General features: G+C 43.4%; 1 protein-coding gene across 6 annotated transcripts in view; it reads right to left on the bottom strand.

Annotated features, from left to right (window-relative positions):
- Window positions 1-21690, bottom strand: part of TBX5 (T-box transcription factor 5) — a 74178-nt gene that overhangs the window by 7556 nt on the left and 44932 nt on the right. For all 6 annotated transcript variants that reach the window (XM_085326141.1, XM_085326144.1, XM_085326139.1 and 3 more), the window contains exons 7-8: window positions 14892-14983; window positions 3013-3239 (exon numbers count right to left, since the gene is read on the bottom strand). In XM_085326141.1, coding sequence (XP_085182267.1) covers window positions 3013-3239; window positions 14892-14983 — 319 coding nt within the window. The remainder of the gene's footprint in view (window positions 1-3012; window positions 3240-14891; window positions 14984-21690) is intronic.

Raw genomic sequence — 21690 nt, 5'->3', positions numbered from 1 at the left:
TCACCCACAAAGCTATATCTTTGTCTTGAGTCACCAAAAAATAGGAGAGGTTGAATAAGATGCCTTTCAGTTGCTAGAATACAGACCTCTTCTTAACAAGCTTAACCAAGACTTTCCCTCCTGATTAAAAGTGATGGAGGGAAATAGTATGACGTGTCACAGCTGGAAGAAGCAGTATCTTAGAGTCTATCACAGAAATCAGTGGAGGTATTTGTTACAGAAAGAAATGACAACAGCCGCTCTGGAACCCAGCTGAATTGACCTCTGTTTCTGTGAGCACTTGTCCATACCCAGAGCCTTGCAGAAAAGAAATAATCCACCTGAGGCATATCCTAGACTGACTGAAGAGAAGTCAATATGTTTGGGGAGCTAGTGATCCAAGGAAAACAATCAAATTTCCAAGCCAGGAAAAGGTCAGCTATGTATGAAGACTGAACACACTGTTATTTTCACTTTTTGTTAGGTTGTGAGGCTTGTTAGAAATTATGCAGGAATAGGTTAAAGTAGGAACATGGTAGAGGTGTAAGGAAAAGCTTAATAYTTCACTGAAAAGAGGAAAGACTGGAAAGAGGAGGGAAAAAAGAGGAATGTCCTGGGTAAGATTATTTTCCCTAGTCTAACAGAGATCCATGTTCAGTGCTGGAAGCAAGTGCTGTGCTCAGTCTGAGTTTGAGATGAGACCYTGGATCACGTTCTGATTTATCTGAACCAAACTGCTCATCTTTAGTTACTTTTCTTATTTATTAATTTCACTTTGCAGCTTATGCTAGCTCTCTGTTTCCTATTAACATTACATTTCTTTTCTTTAAGCCCTGGTGGCTGTTTTTGATTTACTAGAYGCATGGGGAGGGGGAAAATCACAACAAGGAAAGCAGCGACTCAGGCTCCTAAGAGGTGCAGCTTTGTGGAAGAAGTTGGTGGTATCGGACAGGACAGGACGCTGCTTCTCTTTGATTAAAGCATTTGGCGGCTTTGATAAAAGGCCCTTAACTGCTTGTGCCACTCAAGCCATCGTGGAGATAATGAGGGGCCATCAGCAGTACAGACAAGGACTCTCTCTGCCAGTCTCCCGCACTTTTGCAAGGGCCATGCAGGCCAAAAGGAGCTGGGGAGATTATTACAGGGCAGATAGTCGTCTCTTCTGTGACAATAAGAGGAAGTGAGATAATTGGGGGATTGAGGGAAACCACCCATGGAGACACCACTTAGCGAGAATCCCAAAACTGGAAGGAAACCTCTGTTGATTCCTTATCACTTTACAATGTGGAGGCGAATGATGAATTGCCCTGCAGTACAGGGACACACAGCAGCCACAGATTGTCCAAAGGGTTTATTGGCATTCAGGCTAGCTTGTTTTGTTTAGTTTTTGCAAAGGGGAAGAGGATCGGTGAAAGCTCAGCTCCCAGGGCAAAGGAGCACTAAGGCCAGCTCTCGGGCAGAGGGACACCAAGGGGAACGTGACCTGCTTTCCCATCACTAACAGTGGGGCTTTGTGACAATCCAGCTGTGTCCCTGCGGTTCACACCCACATTCACACACCACTATGGAGCTAGGGGGATAACACAACCCTCCTCCAATCTTACAGGGCACTCTGGGAGGCCACTGCTGCTCCTGATTCCCAACATTGAAGCTAGCTCAAGTCTAGCATTACAATGTCCAATAACAGTTTTGGTACACCCTATACGAGTGCATGCGATCCAGCCAAATGCAGAGTCTAGAAAATGATGCCTCGGCTTTCCACTGTTTGATTTTGTTTCACATCAGGAAAAAAAAAAATCAAGATTTCTCAATTTTTTTATGACTCTTTATGTGTATATACACACACACGTGATGAAACAGTGTTCATAGGATTCACCAAAGATGTGAGACTTGCACTTCTGTCAGTCCTCCTGCCTCATCTGCATGGGACTGCCAACACTCCCCACCATCTGTTGCCTTGTTTTGTGTATCTACACTGCACATCACAGCACCCCAGGCATTACATTAGTAAAAATAATGCAATATAGCTGAGTGAGAGAGCTGTCTGGGGACACAGGAAAGGATCTGATGTAAGGAGAAACTACTGTGGCTTGAGTAGCTCTTGGTGCGTCCCAATGCCATGGTGCAGGCCAATTCCTGTTAATCCTTTCCCATACAACGCATAGGCTAAATCCTGAGAAAAGGGAATAGTGATGGGCTGTGTAAGTTCTCCTTTCTGCTCCACATGATTGTGCTGTGCCCTGCAAATTCCCTATTTTCTTCTGGGTGTCTGGGGTGGGGCTTTGATCTGAGGCTTTTTCTGTTCCAGTCCAATAAATGTTTGTGCATCTGGGCATTCCCACTGCATTGAGAGAAAAAGGGAGAATCTGCAAGCTGTTCACTCCTTCCTGAGAGCAATTATCCCATCGCTACTGTGGGACTCATCATGCCAGGAACCGCTGATCAGTTAGAGTAAAGCACTCACAGTCTGAGCCTTCAAGCTCTGTCAAAGCAGGTCACTCGCACCAGAGGGGAGTGAACACAGATAGCACGATTTTCAATCCTGGGACCCATTCATTAGACCAAGTGTTTAAATGGAATTGCTTTCTGCATTTGGACAAATACCTCCCATCTGTAAGACTCAGTCAAAAACCATGCAAGAGCCAAGCTGTCAAGGTATCTATGCTTGCAGATTAACCCTGCCTGAGGGACTACAAGACAGATAAGTCATCTTTATCTCTGGCACCAGTTATCTTTCTGAATGTGGATTCAACCTGGGTAAAAGGTACTGCCACCTCTCCAAACAACTCACTCCCAACCCAGCAGAAGAAAAGTAGCTTTAAGCTAACACCAATGAAACCAGTTTCCATGCAGCTCAGGGGAGCTGCCTACTTCCAGTGCACAGCCCTCATTTTAAACGGTGTCACCAGTAAAGCGGGCTGGTGCCGTCAAGCCCGCAGGCAAGGAAAAACAATGCAAAACAACACGGACAATCCTGTTCAGAACGGGAAAGCTGTATAGCAGGAGCAGAGCAGGGAGCCACCAAGGCCTGACCTTTTCTCTTGGTGCAGTGGTAGATCTGACTGTGCTCCTGGGAGATCGGGTACGGGTTGGCAGGCGGCAGCAGGTCCTGCGAGGTGCTTGACACCCCGTTCTCGCATTGATACTGGGACCCCAAGTTGGAGGAGGTGGAAAGGACCCTGGTCTCACCACTGAACGGGCTGTGATTCGAGGACACTTTTTGTCTCACTGTGCTCCTGGGAACGACTGGGTACTCTTTACTGAAAAAAACAAGGCAGAAAAGCAATTAATTAATAAATAGTTCAGTGAATTAATAAATGAAAGCAGCACATTAGTGTCATGGTGTTTGTTTAGACTTTCAGGGAAACAGAGCCATCCGCCCAGGAGACTGCAGCCCTGTCACGCTTCATTGGCACAATGCTCTGTCCTATTTTGTTTTCCTTTAAGTATCTTTCTCTTTAGACTTCTGTTTCTTCCACCACGGCAGCTATTTCATACACATACATAGAATAGACATATGTAGTTAAAGAGAGGTGTAAAACATTTATATTTACATTTAATGACAGTTTTTATAAATTACATGCTATTTATATAGTATATGTGTGTGCACACATGTGTGTAAAATTAATTAACGCTAAAATTAAAAAAGTAAAATTAACACTAACTTCTACCAAGTTGCTTACAGGGAACCAAGCTGACTTGAACATGGAGTAAATATTTAGGTTTACTTTTTCCCCTCATGACAGTTGTTCTTACTGCTTTTCCCCAGCCTCTGCCCACCTGGCTGTCCTCAGATGGGGGTCTCCAGACCAGAGAAAAGCACTATTCCAGAGTGCTCAGAGAAGAGAAATAAGTCACCAAGACTTCATGCACGCCAGAGCCACGTGCCTCAACAGAGACGGACCAGGAGGGTGAGCACTGGTGGAAATTCCAGTTTGCTCCCTTGCTCTGAAATCAGGTYTGAAGCAGGAGTGCTAGAAATCTCCTCTCCTAGAAGACCTGCTGTACTTTTCAGATACGCTTCTCGAACACATCAGCAATGTGACTGGACAAGATTATTCCTATTTCTGTAGGAAGCAAAACCAAGGCTGAGTTCTGGGTCTTCCACGTGGGAACATGCAGGCCCCAGAGAGACACAAGCCTCCTGCTGTGGTGTCTGAGCCTACAGGGCACTCGCTGAGCCCAAAGACTTTCTAAAATCCATTAAAAGCAGGTGGCAGCACAGCACCTTAGGGAAGTGCCATGAGGTACAGGCTCAGAGCAGCCAAGAATCAGAGGCCAGATTACAATATAAGCTTCCTTCTTCAAGGTTCAAACCATTGCACCAAGCTCCCTTTCAGATGCCTTACTCATCTGACCAAGGCTTGTACTCTGGAGCAAGAATGGATCCTTAAACCTTGCCTTGAACCGACTTGCYGGCCCTATACGCATGTCGGAGGAAGCCCTGAATCCTATCTGATTAGGGTCCTTGAGAGGACCTATCACTGCTTCAACTCAAATTTTTTTTACAAAATGTAACAATACCAATTGTATAAACCTACTCACAGCAGGGAGCTTTCATCCAAACTGCTGCTGTGATGGCTGCCAGAACCATTAGCAACCAAGCTGTTTCAGAGGGGAAACTCACCTAGGAGCTCAAAAACAAATAAATGTCTCTCTCGTTGTGCCACAAAAGCTTTCCAAACCCCGGGCACCAGTGGCTTGCCAAGCACAGCATATTCCAAAGGTGAAGCTTCTTCMCCTGGAAGCCCAACTGCTCCTCCTCATGCGGACAGCAAGAGCATGGCTTTCCACCCACTTGGAATGGCTGACCACACAACTTTTTCCCAGAACTGAACTCCAGTTCATGAACTGCATGAACAGAAGAGAATAGGTTGGGGTTGAAGCAGAGACTTGATGCTCCTGATAAACAATGCACCTACAGACACTAGGGTATGTAGTAGGCACCAGAGGGGACATCTGTGGACATCCAACAACAGAGTTTCTGTCTCTGGAGCACCTGTTGCAGGGCAGTTTCTATGGCTCTTTGGAAAGGTAAGCMCCTCCTTGGTGCTAGGGGATCTCCCAACCTCGCTGCACCATGTTTACGACTGTCTTCTCTTGTACTCTACCTTCATACATTGATTATCATGGAAACAGTACTAACATGACACACTGAAACTATGTTCCCACCATATTCCCCTTCCAGGAGATGGACTGCAGAGAGGTGGAAGAGGGACCTTGCCCTTTGCTCTCCTTCCTAATCATAGGATACCATACGTATTGGCTGATTCCTTCTTCCTCAGCTCCAACTCACCCCTTCCTAAAAAGGCAGAGCCTCATTTTTATCAAGGGGGTGCCTATGAGCTGCAGTGGAAGAGGAGGAACATACCATAGCATGGTACCATACTATCCACCGTTATTGATGGCTCTTTTGGAGACTCTAGAGATGCTGTCATGATTTTTCCCCACTCCTAGGAGTTGGAGGACTGGATGTCTCTACAGGAGTGCATCATCCTTGCCCCATTCACAGATGAAATTAGATCTGCACGGGCGTTCCTTGCAGTAATTTATCACAGTAGCTCATCAAGACCCCGAACAGCCTCAGAGTCTCAGTGTGCAAAGTGCTACGATGAGAAGCAACCCCCATCCTGGATAATTCTCACCTAAATCCACACTTTCTCTGTTACAAGAGTTGAGAGGGGCGCATTTAACAGTATGATTATATTTTCCTTGACCAAAAAAGTAAAAAAGTATCTGCTTTCTGTAAATGAGGCATAAGCCTGAAACTGCAACATTTTTATCTTGAAACACCAGCATGGGTGGTGTCAGGGTCCCACACTCGTTGTGTGCCATGGACCAAGACCCCACAAACTGCATTTCCCAGTGGAAATGACACCCTTCACGGTCACAGGGGARGACTGTGGTGCTCCACAGGAGATGCAGCCACAACAAGGAGTCACATTAGAGATGGGATAGGAATATCAGGTTTCCAAACTGCGGTTCCCGGGAGGCATCACAGTGACGTCTCATCAAAATGAAATATTTATGTTTCAGTCAAAGTATTTTGGACCCCCCCCAAAAAAAATCAATATTTTGGGAGGAGAACAAACTATTTTCTAACTAAATACCTAAAAAATCTCTTTTTTCCAGTTTACCATTTTTCTACACACACACACACACACACACACACACAAAAAAAAAACAGTTCTCTGTATTTCTACCTTTTTCTTCCTCATGGAGGCTGAGTTCTAGCAAAGACATTTCTTTTTTGCTTTCTAAAGCAGCATTCATCTTGAAATATTTATATATTTTCCTGAGAACACTTAATATGCAGTGTGCACAGCTACCATTTTAGATTGTCCTTTGGTCTTTAAAAATGTATCTGTTTTTTTTTTTCAATGCCTAAAAGTCACCATTCCCAAAATAGCTGATTGTAATCCTTTAATGGATTTAATGAAATGAAATGTTTGGTTCATCACTGATGCAAAATTATTGTTGCATCCAGAACTTTTGTTTTGGGAAAAAAAAWKSMRKKRARKKGSGRRRRGGGRAAAAAAAGCATTAAAACCTGACTTACACTGGCAATATAGGCAGTTGTTTGCACAGCAAGGAAGAGACTGTTGTTGCTGGACCAAAAAGCGAGTTATAGTTTTATTTGGGGGTGTTAGTGGGCTTTTTTGCATTAAAAATGCAAAATTAGAAAAAAAGTTGGTTGGAGAAAGAATTTACAAGGCAGGAAGTTGTCACTGGTCTATTTAAAGTCTGCTGGAGGGCTAATGATGAATATTCAGTTTCTGTAGTCTGTGTACTAAAATTGCGGAGAGGGACGCCAAGGAAGAGGGGAGCTATGATGTGCAAGGTGCTGTACAGTCTCTACACCACCACRGTCCCAGCAGAAGCACATGAGGTAGCTGAAGGACAGCCAAAAAAAGAACGTTACTTTGCTTCCCATCGGAAAGGTGAACAGCTCAGGCCCAAGCCGCCAAAGTGACTTGTCCTGTGCCGCATGGGAAGCTTGTSGCAGATTTGTTACTAAGCAGTGGATCTGGGGAGGTTCTCTCATCAGTTGGACAACCTGCCTCTCTAAATTTGACAGGAGCAAAAGAGGARGGAAAGGCTGTAGGAGAAAGACAGAGAGGGAGGCAGAAAGCCGGACGGTTCTTCTCTGTGACCCATCTGCCTGCATGACTGAAACATGAGAGACCAGGCGGATGGAAATCACCTGTCACAGCTCCATGAATGATTCCTTGGAGAGATGAGCCTGATGCCACTGTGTCCTCCTGTGTGGAGACCRACAGAGTCTGCCAGCAGGAGACTGAGAATACGAGACAGTGCTGCAAGTTACCTTACATTGGTCAGATGCTACATTCCCACCTAGTACCCAGAGTCCTTGCACCAGAGAAAAGCCACAAGCTGTCTTGTTTAGAAGCAGGGGGGAAAAAATGTTTGGGGAAAGAAATCTGAGAGAAGTAGATGAGGTGGGATGAAGTTCAGCTCCACAGTGAAGAGTCAAAACTTCAAGACTGAGTGCCAAGTCTGAATTCCTATTTGGTTAGATTTTTCCCAGACCCATTGGACCGCACACTGGCATGTTCATGGCTGTTCCCTAGTAGTACACATACTCCTCTTTARAGTTCATCATATAGCCCTAATCCTACAAAGAAGGCCTTACAAGTGACTCCTTCCTGCATTTCCTGTGCACTTCCGTTGGGATCAGACATCTAGCAGGTGGAATGAGCAAACTTGGTCTATTGCTATAGCTCACAACRTGTTCTCCCTTCCCAGACAAATGATGCAGTCACATGACAGACTATGGAGCTCTATAAGATCATTTTTCATGGCTCTATAAGACCACTTATGCCACAAATTCGTATCTACCGAGGGATTCAGAGGAGAGAGTTCAAGAAGGTTTTGTAATGTCAGAGCTGGAAACATCGCTGGCCTTGAAAAATAATAAAAATTTTTGGAAAAGAATAAATCTGGACAAAGCAGCATTTAGTCCACTCTCTTGCTTATCACCACGTTGTAAGAAGTAATTTTCAAACTTTTTTTTTTATGTGCAGACTTGAAGTTTCCTAATATACAAGCCAATGCATAGTACATGCAACCTGCAGACAATAAATATCTTTAAGGTCCATAGATTATAACCAGCCATTGGGTTGAAAGATCCACTCCCTACTGGTCCTAAGCAAACGATTTTTAGAAGGTGCTTTTGATACGCTTGCAACGAAGCGGTACGCATCAAGGTTCTACAAAGTTACTATAAGCTCATGGCAACAAGACTTCAGAAGAGCTATTAAATGCCAGGCCTCGAGGATCAAACTGATGTCTTTCTGAGGCCAAGATGAGGCATGTTGTGGAAGAAGAATTCCCCGTAGTTAGTTGCTGCCATGATATCGTAGCATCCTTTGAAGCACCTAAGCCTGGCAGTGTCTAGAGCTTGCTCACAAGGTAATTCCCAATCTTTTAAAATCTGAACTAAAGTATATCAGTCAGGAATGGGGAAAATGGCCAGACACAGTGATTTCCCTCCACTCTTTCCRAAATATCATGAGATTTTTAACTCCTCACTGGTCAGTCACTACATATAAACAGATAGAAYACATGTTTGCTGTCCTTTAAGTCCTGTTCCCTCCAGCTGCTCTGCACCCATGGGTACTCTACTGCAGAATCAGACCCCAATTCCAGGTGTGCAAACATGACTCAAAGGCAACTGATATTACATTTCCCAGGCCACCAATTGTTGTCCTTCCTGCTGAGACTAGGGAGTGGGACAGAAATGGCAGTCAGCCACAAAAGGTACAGAAAGAGGAAGAGGAAAAAAAAGAGATTGGATAAAAAAAAAAAAAAAAAAAAAAAAAAAAAAAAAGGAAGGAAAAAAAAAAGAAAACAAATGTCAATTGTCAATGTGCATTCATTTCAGCTTATTTCCAGCAGATTGTAATAAAAAAGAAACACTCTCAGGAGACTGGCTGGAGAGACTGAACTGGACAATCTACAATGTGAGAGGACTTAGTGGAAKAAAAGCTACTGAGCACTTCCTTTGGTTTTACCTCAAATCACATATAAGCTCTTCCTGCATGTGACTGCAAGCCAACACCACAGAAAATAATACCCTAGACAATGTGTAGGAAAACAAGTCAAAATGTCCACTGAGAAATGCAGGAGTCAGTTCACAGCAGCCTTTTACTCCAGTCTATCAAATGTCCTGACCTTCTTGCCAGCATGGGAAGGGGTCCAGCAGTGTTGGGCTCCCAYAACTTCTGTGAACAGTGCATTACAATGACCATTACAATGAATCTAAGAACCAGAAGTGAAACTGCTAAAGATCTAGACTTATCATCATCAGGTGAGTAAAAGGTTATGTTCCTACAATCATGTACTGTTGCCTATGTTTGGAGTAAGAGAAATATGAGAAGAGACAGAAAATGTATGTGGTCCGACAGAGGCAACATCAGTCTGCACTTATGCTGGGCTAACTTCTGCAAATCCATTCCTGCTGGACAGGTCCTCCAGAAGCAGCAGCACAGCAGGGAATCACAGCTAATCTGTGTTCTTTGAACTGACTCTCTTGCTTCTAAAGAGCTGTGGATTCCCTCCAGTGAAATCTGTAGAGCCTTGTTTTGGATTTCATCTGAATTCCATTAAAATCTAGAGAACACAGTTCAAGCCTACAGTTTCCACTGGGACTTTGACCAGGAAACTTTCCTCAGGGACTAGTTTGCTAGAGGAAAGCATCATCACTCCAGCAGATGTTGCAGCTTGAAGTCTCACACTGAAAATGTTTCAGACAGCTTGTGGCTCTTGGGAAATTTCAATGACAGAACATGGGAAATGAAAATGTATGAAAAAATGCAATGAGAAGATTCAGTGAGAGCAAGATCATTTGCAGTGGACTGCAACCTGCTTGAGTTAAGCAGAACAGGTCTGTCTGCCCAACAGTATGTCAGCATGCCAGAGTAGATGACCTTGGGGAGTGTGATCCATTTATTTTACTGGCACCCAAACATACACCATCTTCTCCATTATGCCAGTTCTAAACCATGGTAATAACTTTATACCCTTTAGGTCTGGCCCAGATTCTGTTCTCAGTTACACTGGCAAAAATTTGGAATAATTCCTTTGGAGCCAGGAATATTACTTTGGATTAATGCCAAAGACAGCAAACTGCGGCTCATGATCTTTAACAGAGAAAACATATACACCTACACCGCTGCTCTTCTGTTTTGTGCATCATTCTGGATCTTTGTGACACTTTAAAAGGTCCAAAATACCTATTAAAGGAGCTAAGAGCTACCCTTTGTTGTAATTATCTTCCACTCAAGAGCTTTTCCAATAAGSAGCTTCAAGGACTAATTGAATTAACTTGCATGAACAGTGACTAGGGCCTGATTTTTCAGAAGCTCTTCAGCACCCACAACAACAGCTGAAGACAATGGRTGTTGCAGACGATCAGCAAAAATTAGTAAAGGCATTTAACAGAATTGCTTTTTCACAGTTCTCTAGACCCAGACCCACAAACACTTCTCCCCTGCTGTCTTTTAGCAGTCACAAATAAAAATAAATAAATAAATGCCATGACTTGCATGCAACTCCCCCAAATCACTCAATAGCTATGGTTTATTAATAGAACCCCACTGACTATCATGCTTGGGGAATTCTAAGGGCAAAGTCCTACACTAATATCTGCAATGCAGACTTCATCATCTCTCCACATAAACTTCACCCTCTGGATTTCTCCCAAGTATTATGCTCTTGCTCTGCAAACTAAATCCTCCCTGGCACAGACCAAAGTCCTAAGCAGAGACAAAAGGAATTCTTACAAGACAGTGGGGCGAGAAATCTGAGAAGAACATGTTGCCTAAAATTTCCAGCATCASTGCTACATAATTTTTACCTGATTTATGTTTTTCAATTTCAGTTAGACCACAGGATATAGATCCAGTATAACTCATATCCCTATACACATTTTCCTCTAACATGTTTTCTTTTTTTTTTTTTCTTAAATCACAGAAATAACAAAGTTGATTTCAYGCTTGAAAACCTGAAAACTTAAAAAAAGTGTGTTCTACAAGAGCAGATATCCTGTCAAAAAATTGCTTAAGGAGTCCCATGTACCTTGGGAAGGAATAGAGGAGRAACATGTATCTGAAGTCTATGGTCACTGGTGTTTAGATCTTTCTGAAGTTTGTGTCTATTCTTTTTGAGTGAAATCACCTGCTGCTGAAAGTCTTAATAACACTCCTGAATTAAATTTTGTATCTGGACAGATCTATTAACTTTTCTTCTGAGAAACTGGAGGAGAAAAAACAAATAAACCAATGGAGCCTTGCAAAGGAGACAGGGACATACTGGCAAACATATCCACATCCACCCTGCAAAGCTCATGCCCTCAGAGGACATTTGGGCTAATACGCTGCTYTGGCTTGGCTGGAGCACAGAGAGGCAGGCAAAGGCAGAGGGAAACATTCTCAACAAGGCACTCAAGACCTAACTSTTAGCTCACTGTTGGCTCTGAAAGTTGTCTTTCTTTCCCTCAGTCCCTACCATTTGCCAATGGGTAGGTATTCGACAAATTAATCATCAGGTCAAGACTCCACAGATATCTAAGCCTACTTCTGCTGCACCCCACAACAGGACCTGGCCTGAGTTCAGTGAAATATTTTTGGGCCCAGCAGACTGGTTTTCTGCAGTGTTGGGATCCTCTAGCAGGCTAAAGTTACAAAGAAACCATCAGAGCAGGCCAGGTGATATTTTCTTTGCTTCGGATGGGATTTATCTCCTCTAATTTTAGCTATTTAAAAGCTAGTCATCTATTTAAGCAAATCGTTTAGATCTCCTCTGCAAGTGAGACACACAGGCAGGGGGTTATTCTTCCCACTCTGACACAGGTGTGATGAACTACTTTCTCAAAGAAAAGCAGTTTTACATGTCAAAAGTGTCCATCCCTCTTCACTTTCTACAGAGGAGCCTGGACACCCAGCTTAGCCTGCAGACATTACTTTGAGATGGCATCTTTAGGCACCATATGTCTACTCCCACCCARTCCAGGATCTGGTGAACATATCAGGACCTAAAGGACTAGTGCTGAAAGTGTGTCTTCACCTGTGGTCAGGCCCTGAGGCTGCTCCAAGCTGGTGTTGGTGGTGGTGTGTGCTGAGAGTGGTTCATGTTTTTTGACCATGGATGGGGGCAGCTTTCCTAAAAACAAGGAACCCACCAAACAGCTCTTGTGCCCAGCTGGGTCAGTGCCACCTCTCAGCCTTGTCTGCTGGGGTTTGCTTCTCCCAGCTCTGCTGTCAAGTGTGAAACGTGCCTCTCCAATAATTCTATACAGAGAATTAAGAAACATTCGAGCACTGAATAAAGAAAACCAAGATGCCTAGGTTTCCCTCGACGTGGTAAATTCATTCCTTCTACGGCTGCGTTCCCTAATGAGATGATCAGTGACCTGATGATTGTTAGGTCACCAGTTTCCGGTACAAAATGCTCTGCACTCGTTTRTAAAAGCTTATTTTTTCCAGCTACCTTTTTTTACACAATGAAGCAACTGCACTAAAAATATATCCAGCCAGGTCCTCYGAGGGCATAAATAGATATCATTCCACTGAAGTCAGGCTAGAAATACCAATATATGTCAGCTAGGGAATGGCTCCATCATTAGGAGAACAACTTCACTATATAGGTGTGCACACACATACATATTTATACAGAGAAATTATAATTACATTTTAATATATATTTGTATATGAAACATATATAAAAACCACAAAGGTAGTCATACTTCTCCAATATACTCAATCCTGAATAGTTCTTTATTTTATATATATAATTTATTTTATATATATATATAATTTATTTTTTATATGTTTTCATATATTTTAATATATGTACTGTATATATTCATTTATATTTAAAACCCAAAGGTGTGCACATATTTCACTAATACTTTCAGCTCTGAATGGGTCTTTATTTTAATATAATAACCATATCCTGCTCTCCCTTAAAAATGACATCTTTGTAAAGGTGCACAGTTATTTCTCTACTGTCTTTACAGAGGATAAGTTATTTAGGAAGTGAGCATCAGAAATTATCCTGCAAAGTCARCTCTCCGTATTTTAACCCTTTCAACCACGTCAGTTCTGAGTGTGTGTATTTATATATTCCAAGTGTTTCTGCTCACTGTGTCATCAACTATGACCACAGGCCTGCATAAAAATGCCAAGCAATTTTTAGCACATGGCTAGGTGCCATGCTCTTCCTATGGCATGAAACACTTCTAATAGTCTTCACTGTTTTACCTCCTCCCTCCCCTTCCGAAAACCCTGTGATGAATGTAAACCTTCAAGTCTTTCCGTTGACCATAATGAAAGGGTAGTTTAGCAGTAAAAATGTGTGGGACATCGTTACTCAAGTTCCAGCAGAGGTTGGGGGGCTGGCATAGGAAAAAAAAGGCTATTTCAAGCGTTAGTGCGCCCCTCAAAAAATAAATAATAAATATTGACTTATTATGCCAGGATCTGTGTAGTCCTTGGAAAGGGCAAGCAGGCAGGGAACACAGGGCACATTCAGAAGACCACAGAGATGATTTAGAATGAGAAGAGTAAGTGTTACATATGTCTCTATTTATTGGCCTTTTTGGGCATGAGCCTGAAAACTTTTGTACGTAGGAGTACGCTTGCCCATTTGAGTAAGGTTATGGATATAAGCATTTGCAGGATTATAGGYATTATTTGTTGCCTGCCAGTGCAATTTGCATGGCTATGGAGAGCTATATTCAGGTCACTAAAGAAGGCAACTAGAAGAGACTTCTGCATCTGTACTGACATCAGAATTCAAGACTGCAATGAGCACCTGGTAGCTTGGAGCTATCAGATTCTGGCTCCTTGGATAGTTAGAGAGAAGCCTTAAAACAGAAAGTCAAAGTGTGGGTCCCTACAGTTCTCCGCTGAGAGCAAGCTCCACTGGTCTCGGAGAATATGGAATCTGAGTCACTCCTGCCCTCCTGAATGGAAAATGCTATACTGAGCATCTACAGCTGTCTTAGGTATAATCATGGATATGGYACTTTTCCTGCAAAATATTTGCACCAGGAAGGAACCTGACACATGGATGCAGTTCCAAGTTTAGTAAAAGGCATGAAATTAATTACTGGCAAGATTTAACATCTAGAAAAAAAGAGACTTTAAACAGGATTTAGGCTCAAGTTTCTGCTTAAATCCAAAACTAAGGTCCAAAAAGTCCTCTTCAGCCACCTGGCCCTGGAGTTCTCAACATTTTCTAATACCTTCCTTTGTTGACCTGAAACCACTCTGTGCACATCGAGAACTGACCAGGCAGGCACTCCTCTCCTGCCAAAGACCCTCAGAGAGCCAGAAGCCAACACAACATAGCACCAAGGTTTCCAGAGGGATCTTGAGCAACCTTAGCAAGCTTGCTCTCAGAACAAGACCTTTTTACCAAGTATGAGCTTAACTGCTTCATCTTTAAAGCACTGCCACCTGGGAGAAAAATACCCAACAGCTCCTCCATAATAGCCTAGTGACCAGCAGTTGCCAGAGCTAGTCTAAGTCTCTTGGGACTTTAAAGAGTTTTAAGCACATATGAAGCAGCAGAGAGCTCTGATCAGCAAGAAGGTAGAGGTTGTTCTGGATGGGAACACATGAGAAAGAAATGAAAGGTTCCTGAGGCCAAAGATCCTGCCTCTGTATCCCAGCAGCTAAGGCATTCATCTTGAAGTAGAAAGCCCTGGATTTTGGCCCCCCACCTCGATGGTATTTCAACAGCTTAACATGAAATGCACAAGCTGACGCCAGAGATGGGACCACCGCTAAGTTCTTGCTTAGCTCGAGCCACGAGTGGCATACAAAGCAAAACTCAGGTGGTTCTACTGCCCCCAGATGGGTTCCCACAACAGGGTCACATGTTACCTCTGCATCCTGGACATCCTGTGGAGCTCCATGTCGTCACTGCCACGGAAACCTTTCGCAAAGGGGTTGTTCTCAATCTTTAGCTGGGTGATCTGAAAGGGAGGAAATGGAACAGGTTCACTGTCAAGTCCAAGGCAAGGCCTCAGCGAGTGCAGACACTGCTTATTAAAACCCAGGTCAACAGTTGTGGATTGTGGGGGAACAACTTTCAGAAACTCAAGTCATCCTTCAGCTCAGCCATCGACCATCCCAGTTGGGCCTTCCTCCGACTCTCCCCACTAGAAAAACATCTCCTATCAACAACCTTTCACTCTTCTCAGGTTTGTTCCATAACTAACAGAAGTGACTTATTAAAAAAAAAAAAAAAAAAAAAAAARAAGGAAAAAGGAAAAAGGRAAAAAGGAAAATAACTGCTCACCAAAGGAAAGCTGCTTTGTTAGAGTTAATTCATCTCTTTTTTGTTCTAACAGAAAGAGTGACACTAACCACAGGATCAGTGATGAAGGTGGTATTATCTGAACAAATCCCACTGACACCAACAGGTATTTTCTCATCAGTGCGCAACTGTGACCCAAGCCTTGCAGCTCAGACTTTGGATCGTTTCACTCAGACTGGTTTGGCTTACCCTTTCTATATTTCAGACCACCTACATTTACTTCAGGTGCTCTACAAGTGACATGCTTTCCCAGCCTACTCCATACATGTAAGCACTGTATCCACTGTATCTCTAACAACTACACATGGTGCACAGAGGGAAATTCCAGGTCTAATAATCATGTCCTGGAGGAATTTTTCTCTCCCCATTAACTCCAGAAGAAATTAAGGGGTACTAGCTTTCTTACCTGGTTAGCTACCCTTGGTGTCTGAAGTTTGCTGGGATGAATGCTCCACTCAGACACCCAATATTGGTGCTCCTACATCATCTAAATTAAAAAGCTGAATATCTGGGGTAGAGAACCTACCCAAAGCAATGCTTAAAGATGTGCAGTCTTTTCCTTTGCATACCTCTCCTGAGGACTTGGGTGAGTAAATTTTCTCAAGCCAGGATTTGATGTTTAAGCAAATGTGATTTGGAGATCCTACCTGTGAACCAGGACCATCCCCAAACACACTTCTCCAGGTGCTGGTCTTGTAAAAACTCACTCTACCACTTCCTAATTTGTTGCAAAGCTTTGGATGGCTTTATACAGCAGGACTTAAACTAGATCAGGTGCAATCTATCTGCACTGCCCTGAGTGTCAGTCTCACACCAGCTGCTCCCCCAGGGCTGGCATGGCAGTGCAAAGCCAGCACATGCTTTCTGTTGTGTGCCTTGACTCACTCAACAGAAACATAGCCCTGAGCACACTCTGGTGTGAAACAACTCTGTCTGTGGTGCACAGGCTGCCAAACGGGGAACCACACACAGCCTTGGAGCAAGAGGAGAGAATTAGTCTCCATAGAAGGTCCTTTACCACCCTTCAGCTTTCTTTGAAGACTCAAGCAGAACAGGTAGCAGTTCCCTTTCATCCCTTCTTTCATAACTGCCTAGCAATCAGAGTACTCAGCCAGGAGTCAGCAGAGCCACTTCCACTTGCCCAGAAAGGGATACAGCCCTGTATATGCCATTAGAGGACTTTACACGCTCACAGCATTTTATGGGGAAACACTATCCTTCCTTCCTACCGAAACTGGGCCAACGGGAAGGAAAGAGCTCAAAATTAATGGCAGGAGGACAGAGAGAGGTTCATGTTCACCAAGTTAAGCACACACAACTGGACCCACCTCTTTGCCAAAATACAAAGAGAAAATTCTGGCTCTGCTAGTGTCAACAGCAAAACCCTCCAGGTATCTGCGCTACTAGATACTTAAAAAAAAAAAAAAAAAGCCACTGGTTTATTTGCTCTTTTTACCTAAGTTAGCCCCAAATCTCACACAGAGATCGCATCACCCAGACCCTTGCTCCCATGGGCATTCTCATTAAACCAGAACCTAATTTAGTACATAAACACAGCACTTTTTTTTTGATTTTTTTTTTTTGGTCACACATTTCACATTTCAAAGAGAAGGGTGGAAAGAACTGTTTGGTCCAATTTGCCATTTGAGCTGTTCTCTAGCAGCAAAATGGGGATGCATTTTATAATTAAAAATCTGGAATAATTAGACAACCAGCTGTGTATTTTGCAAAGAGAAAAACTTTCAGTTTCCACCAGAGAGGTAGTGACACTTATACAATGAGTCAAAGGCACTATTCAATATTCTGAATGTTTATTCTATTTAACTTGCATTCTAAAACACACTAAATGCATGCGTTATCCTCACTTGCCGAACTCAATGGCAATATTTGCTTGCACAAGTGAAGTCCTCCACCGAGCGAGTGCTGGCACCAAAATACAAGTGTACAAGGCCCAGATTCACCCCAGCCTAATTGTAGACATTTTAACCAAGGCACCTGCATTTGGAACCTAATCTCCCAGTGTTCCTCCTAGAATCAGTGGAGGGAGACAGGAACTGCCAAAGGGCACCTTGGCTCTGAGATAGGTGGGCTTGCCTTCAGAGGTCCCCACCTCCCTTCATTTACTGTAGAGAGAGCCTTCAGCAACCAGGTCCCTAACCCAGGTACTTCAGTTAAACGCCCTGTTTGAGGCAGGCTGAATTAAGCCTTTAATCGCCCCCAAAATGTCAGATAAAATATCTGTTAAGACCTTGAGCTTGTAAATACTTTGCTTTATGAATAGAAAAGTGTCTTAACTTTCATTGGGAACACCCTCATAAACATTATTAACCTAGGGCTTTTTTCTACCAACACATAAGCGAAGCACAATTGACTACAGCTGCCTTGAAATTAGGGCTATGCTAGACTGTAGGTATCTGGAAACCAATGACTACAGTAGGTCTTAAAGCAGGTCTCAGCTCCTTGGTGTGTTTCAGATGGATTTCAGCAGGAGCTTTCAGACCAAAGTTTCCTTAGATGAGGCTCTAGTGCCAGTCATAGTATCAGCCCTCGCACAGGGCCGGGAGAGTCCAAGTTGGACTTAACAAAAAATACACAGTAAAAAAGTAAAGAAAGAAAACTGGTGAATCTCTGCTTTAGAAGACAGCCAGGGGAAAATATTTTGCTTGGCTGATTTTCTTCTGACTTGAAAGCTATTTCAGAGGTGGAAAAGCAAACGAACGGGTGGAAATTACCTTCTTCTGGATCAACTTTGCCATAGCGAAACTCAGTTTAATTGACTGTAACTCATTACAGGAGGAGGGAGGGAGAAGAAAAATCTGTCAGAAAGTCAAATGACAAATGCATCATTAAAAATAAAAATAAAAAAAAATRCCACCTCCTACAAGATCATTAAGACAGAATGCCCAGGGCTAAATTATATAGCATAGATTCAATAAAACTCCAGGGCCTCGTTTTTTTCTTTGTAACTGAAAGAAACTGATGGCAAAGTTAGCTTCTGAATATTGATTTTTAAAGCTGATGCAGACTCTTCTAAGATGGGAGTTTTTCAGAATGAAGCCTTACAGACTCACATTTTTCACTTCTTGTCTGACCTATGGGTTCATCTTCACTTTAATGGGAAGCGACAGTTCCCAATGAAATCTCAGCACAGCTCCTCTGCACTCTTTTCTCTGGGCTAACTGACCACAAAGCAGTTCTGCTGAGACATTTCCAAAGGCATCTTTAAATCCAGCATGATAAAATTTAGTTTTTCATCTAGTTCATTCAAGGAAATACACTTTYTTTACTTTTTTACATAGCCATGAAGTTATACGCATATGTGTGTCTATGAGTTTATGCATATTGTTATGGCCAGTGTCAAAATAACCATTTAGTATTATATTTGTCAAACACTTGTTATAATAAGTTTTTTTATAATTTCTTATAACTCTACTAAATTTTGTTAGGGATGAAATGTTCCACATCAGGTATCTGCCCCAAGCTCGCTCACTTATTTTGCTGTCAGCCAGACTGGTCCCATGTTTTTAGAGCACTACAGCTAAGGGAAAATACACCATTCTGATCCTCTCAAAAAGGCTAAGACACCCTTTCCCAACTGTTCTAAAGGCCAGGCATTTTGGAAATGACTCTCCAGTTTTTGCAAGGAGGGGGCCTTTGTTTCTCAGACCTTGTCTGGTGACAATCTGCCCCACTTTGAAAAGTTAAAAGCCTGAAGAAGGAAAAAAAAAGAAAAAAAAATCATGATTACGGTCACCCTATTTAGCAATGTAGAGGCTGTGGTCATTCCAACCTGAGTGAACCCAGCTAAACTCGCAGAGCTGTGGGGATTTGTGTTGTCCACACCCTGCAGATGACCATGGCCTTGCTCTGCATGACAGAGATAGGCCAGGAGTTTCCCTATCATTGCTGCAGCCAGCTTTTCTGGGAGTAACTAGTAGGCTGGACGTGAAAGCACAGAGCCTTTTTCTTCTAGTTCTTGCATACACCAAATGCAAACTGAGTCAGCCTGGAGGAGGAAGCCAAACCAGAGCAGTGGGAAGGAAAGAAATAGATGAGGACAAGGTGCCTGCTGAGGCTACCTCCATCAGGCTGGGCCAAATAGACCAGCCGGATGAGGAGCTGGGACTAAGCCAAGGAAAGAGGGGGCTGCTGGCAGAAAGGGAGAAGACGCTGAACCTAGAAGCCAATGAAGGAAATGGGAAGGACTGAGAGCCAGTGGCTGGTCAGATTTAGCGGTATGAGACAGAAGGGCTCATTGAAGAGGCTGTTGGCTGGACTGGGAGGCAAGGACTGAGATCAAGAAGAGACAGATCTTACACAGCACTGAGGGAGGGAGCGGGGGAGAAATGGGAGAAGGTGGGTCAGGAGACGGGAAGGAGCAAGACTAGAGCAAGCCACTGAGGAGATGTGGAATTTAGGCAGAGCCTGAGAAGGGGACCTAGGGCCAAAATGGGCCAAGGCACTCCGCAAACAGGCTGAGCACCCCATCAGGGAGACAGGGACAAGACAGGAGAACAGGGGAGAAGAGAAACAGGACTGGCTCAGAAACAACAGGACAGGCTCAGAAACAGCATTGTAAAGCACACTAGGCCACTTGAAGGAAGCACTTGCCCACCAAAGCCTGGAAAGGGACTAAATATTTGACAGCAAAGACCTATGAAACCCCTGGCGAGGGCTGGTAAGAAGAGAAGAGCTCACTGTACTGCCAGATACTGTGGTCCCAGAGCAGCCAAGGACTGTGCGAGAGCCAGAAATCCTAGCGATGAAGAGGAGCTACACAGCCACACGTCACTTAAACCCAAGGAGTCCTGCCTCATTCGGTGTTTGGGGCACCCTGCCTCAGAGAGGAACCAGCCTCGAGTGACAAAGGAGGCTGTTCCTTCTTGCTGCAGAGGYGGGAAGGCACGGTGCGAATGCTGCACAGGCTGGCGGGGAGAGTTTGGGGGACAAAGCAGTTCAGTGCAGCTTTGGAGGACTGGGTTGGGTCCAGTCTCTGCCACCAAGGCATTCCTGTGGGATGCCAGCTAGGCCACCACGTTTGTGGCTTCAACCATGCTGAAGYGATGGATGCTTCTACCTGCAACTGAAATCAAGAATGGAGCTCTCAAAGCAACACCCCCTGAGACCAAGGATCTGCTCACCCCTGGCAGCAGCTAAGCTTAAATAACCTTGAGCAATRCCTTTAAGCAAAAGGCCTTTTCACCTGCTGAGCACCCCTCAGCACATGTCCAGAGTGAGGAATCACATGTTCCTTGTGCAATAAAAGGCCACGCTGCATGGATGGGAAAGCAGCACAAATATTTTTCCAAATATTGGCAGATCACATCAGGGATCTTAACTTGGCCATCTTAACAGTGCCCTTTTAATACAGGAGTCTTTTTAGGGGTGGAATGCAGGGGCAATATATACATATGCAGAAAGCCCACCAAGAATGTTTCTCTATGTACACTGGCTATCTAGGAATAGGTCAGCTAGGCCCTTCTCTCATAACTATGGTGCACGTAACACTTCTGGGTGCATATAGCATTCTGGCTAGGGCTAATGCTTCCTTAAAAAAAAAYGGGCTACCAAGAACGTTAAATAACTTAGAAAAAAAAATCAGTATAAAACCGGATATCCTAAGGGGGGGAGAACAAATATAAAGCCCAAGTCCAGCTAACGGGGAAAGAAGGTTGTAAAAATTAATGAGAATAATTGTTGTGAATTCTTGCTTTTGAAAGAACCCTCATGAGGGCAGAACCTTAATTATTTCTGTCTATTAGGGTTCATTTCCTGGTCCTAAGCAGAGAGCTAGTACCTAATAAATACGAGCTAGTAACACAATGATTTATGCTATAGCAAAATGGTACTTAACTGCAGGGRAAGGTAATATTTGGGAATCAACCTGATTGCAAGCACCCATTGTGTAAATGGCAAGGAAATGAAATGTGCATGTGACCTATTTTAACACCTCAGTATTCCTGGGGTGTTTTTTCAGGGCTGCAAGGGGGAAGATATGTGGTCGACCAAGCTGCTGACAACTGCACTGAAAACTTTACAAAAACTTTCTTCGTGGCTTAACCCTCCTTTAGGGGAATAGGAGATCCCAGAGTGCTAAATATCTTTTCAGGCTGTCTAAAATACCAGGGGAAATAAGCACAAACCCTGTATTGGGATTGCAGCTGTGCTATTGAAATAAATTGACTGATCTGAAATCAGTCAGGTCTTTCTGTAAGCTGTGTAAGCATAGACTCAAATACAGTTATGGCAAGTCATACAATTAATACTGTAATTCACTTACAACATAATTCTTGAAACCTGAAGCACATTCACACGTATACTCATTTGTACCTGTATAGGTATGTGTGTATAAAATATGTAGGT

The sequence above is a fragment of the Rhea americana genome, unplaced genomic scaffold (genome assembly GCF_003343005.1).
Source record: "Rhea americana isolate MKP2758 unplaced genomic scaffold, rheAme1 scaffold_128, whole genome shotgun sequence".
Lineage (NCBI taxonomy): Eukaryota > Metazoa > Chordata > Aves > Rheiformes > Rheidae > Rhea > Rhea americana.
This window is presented reverse-complemented; position numbering and strand designations above follow the sequence as displayed.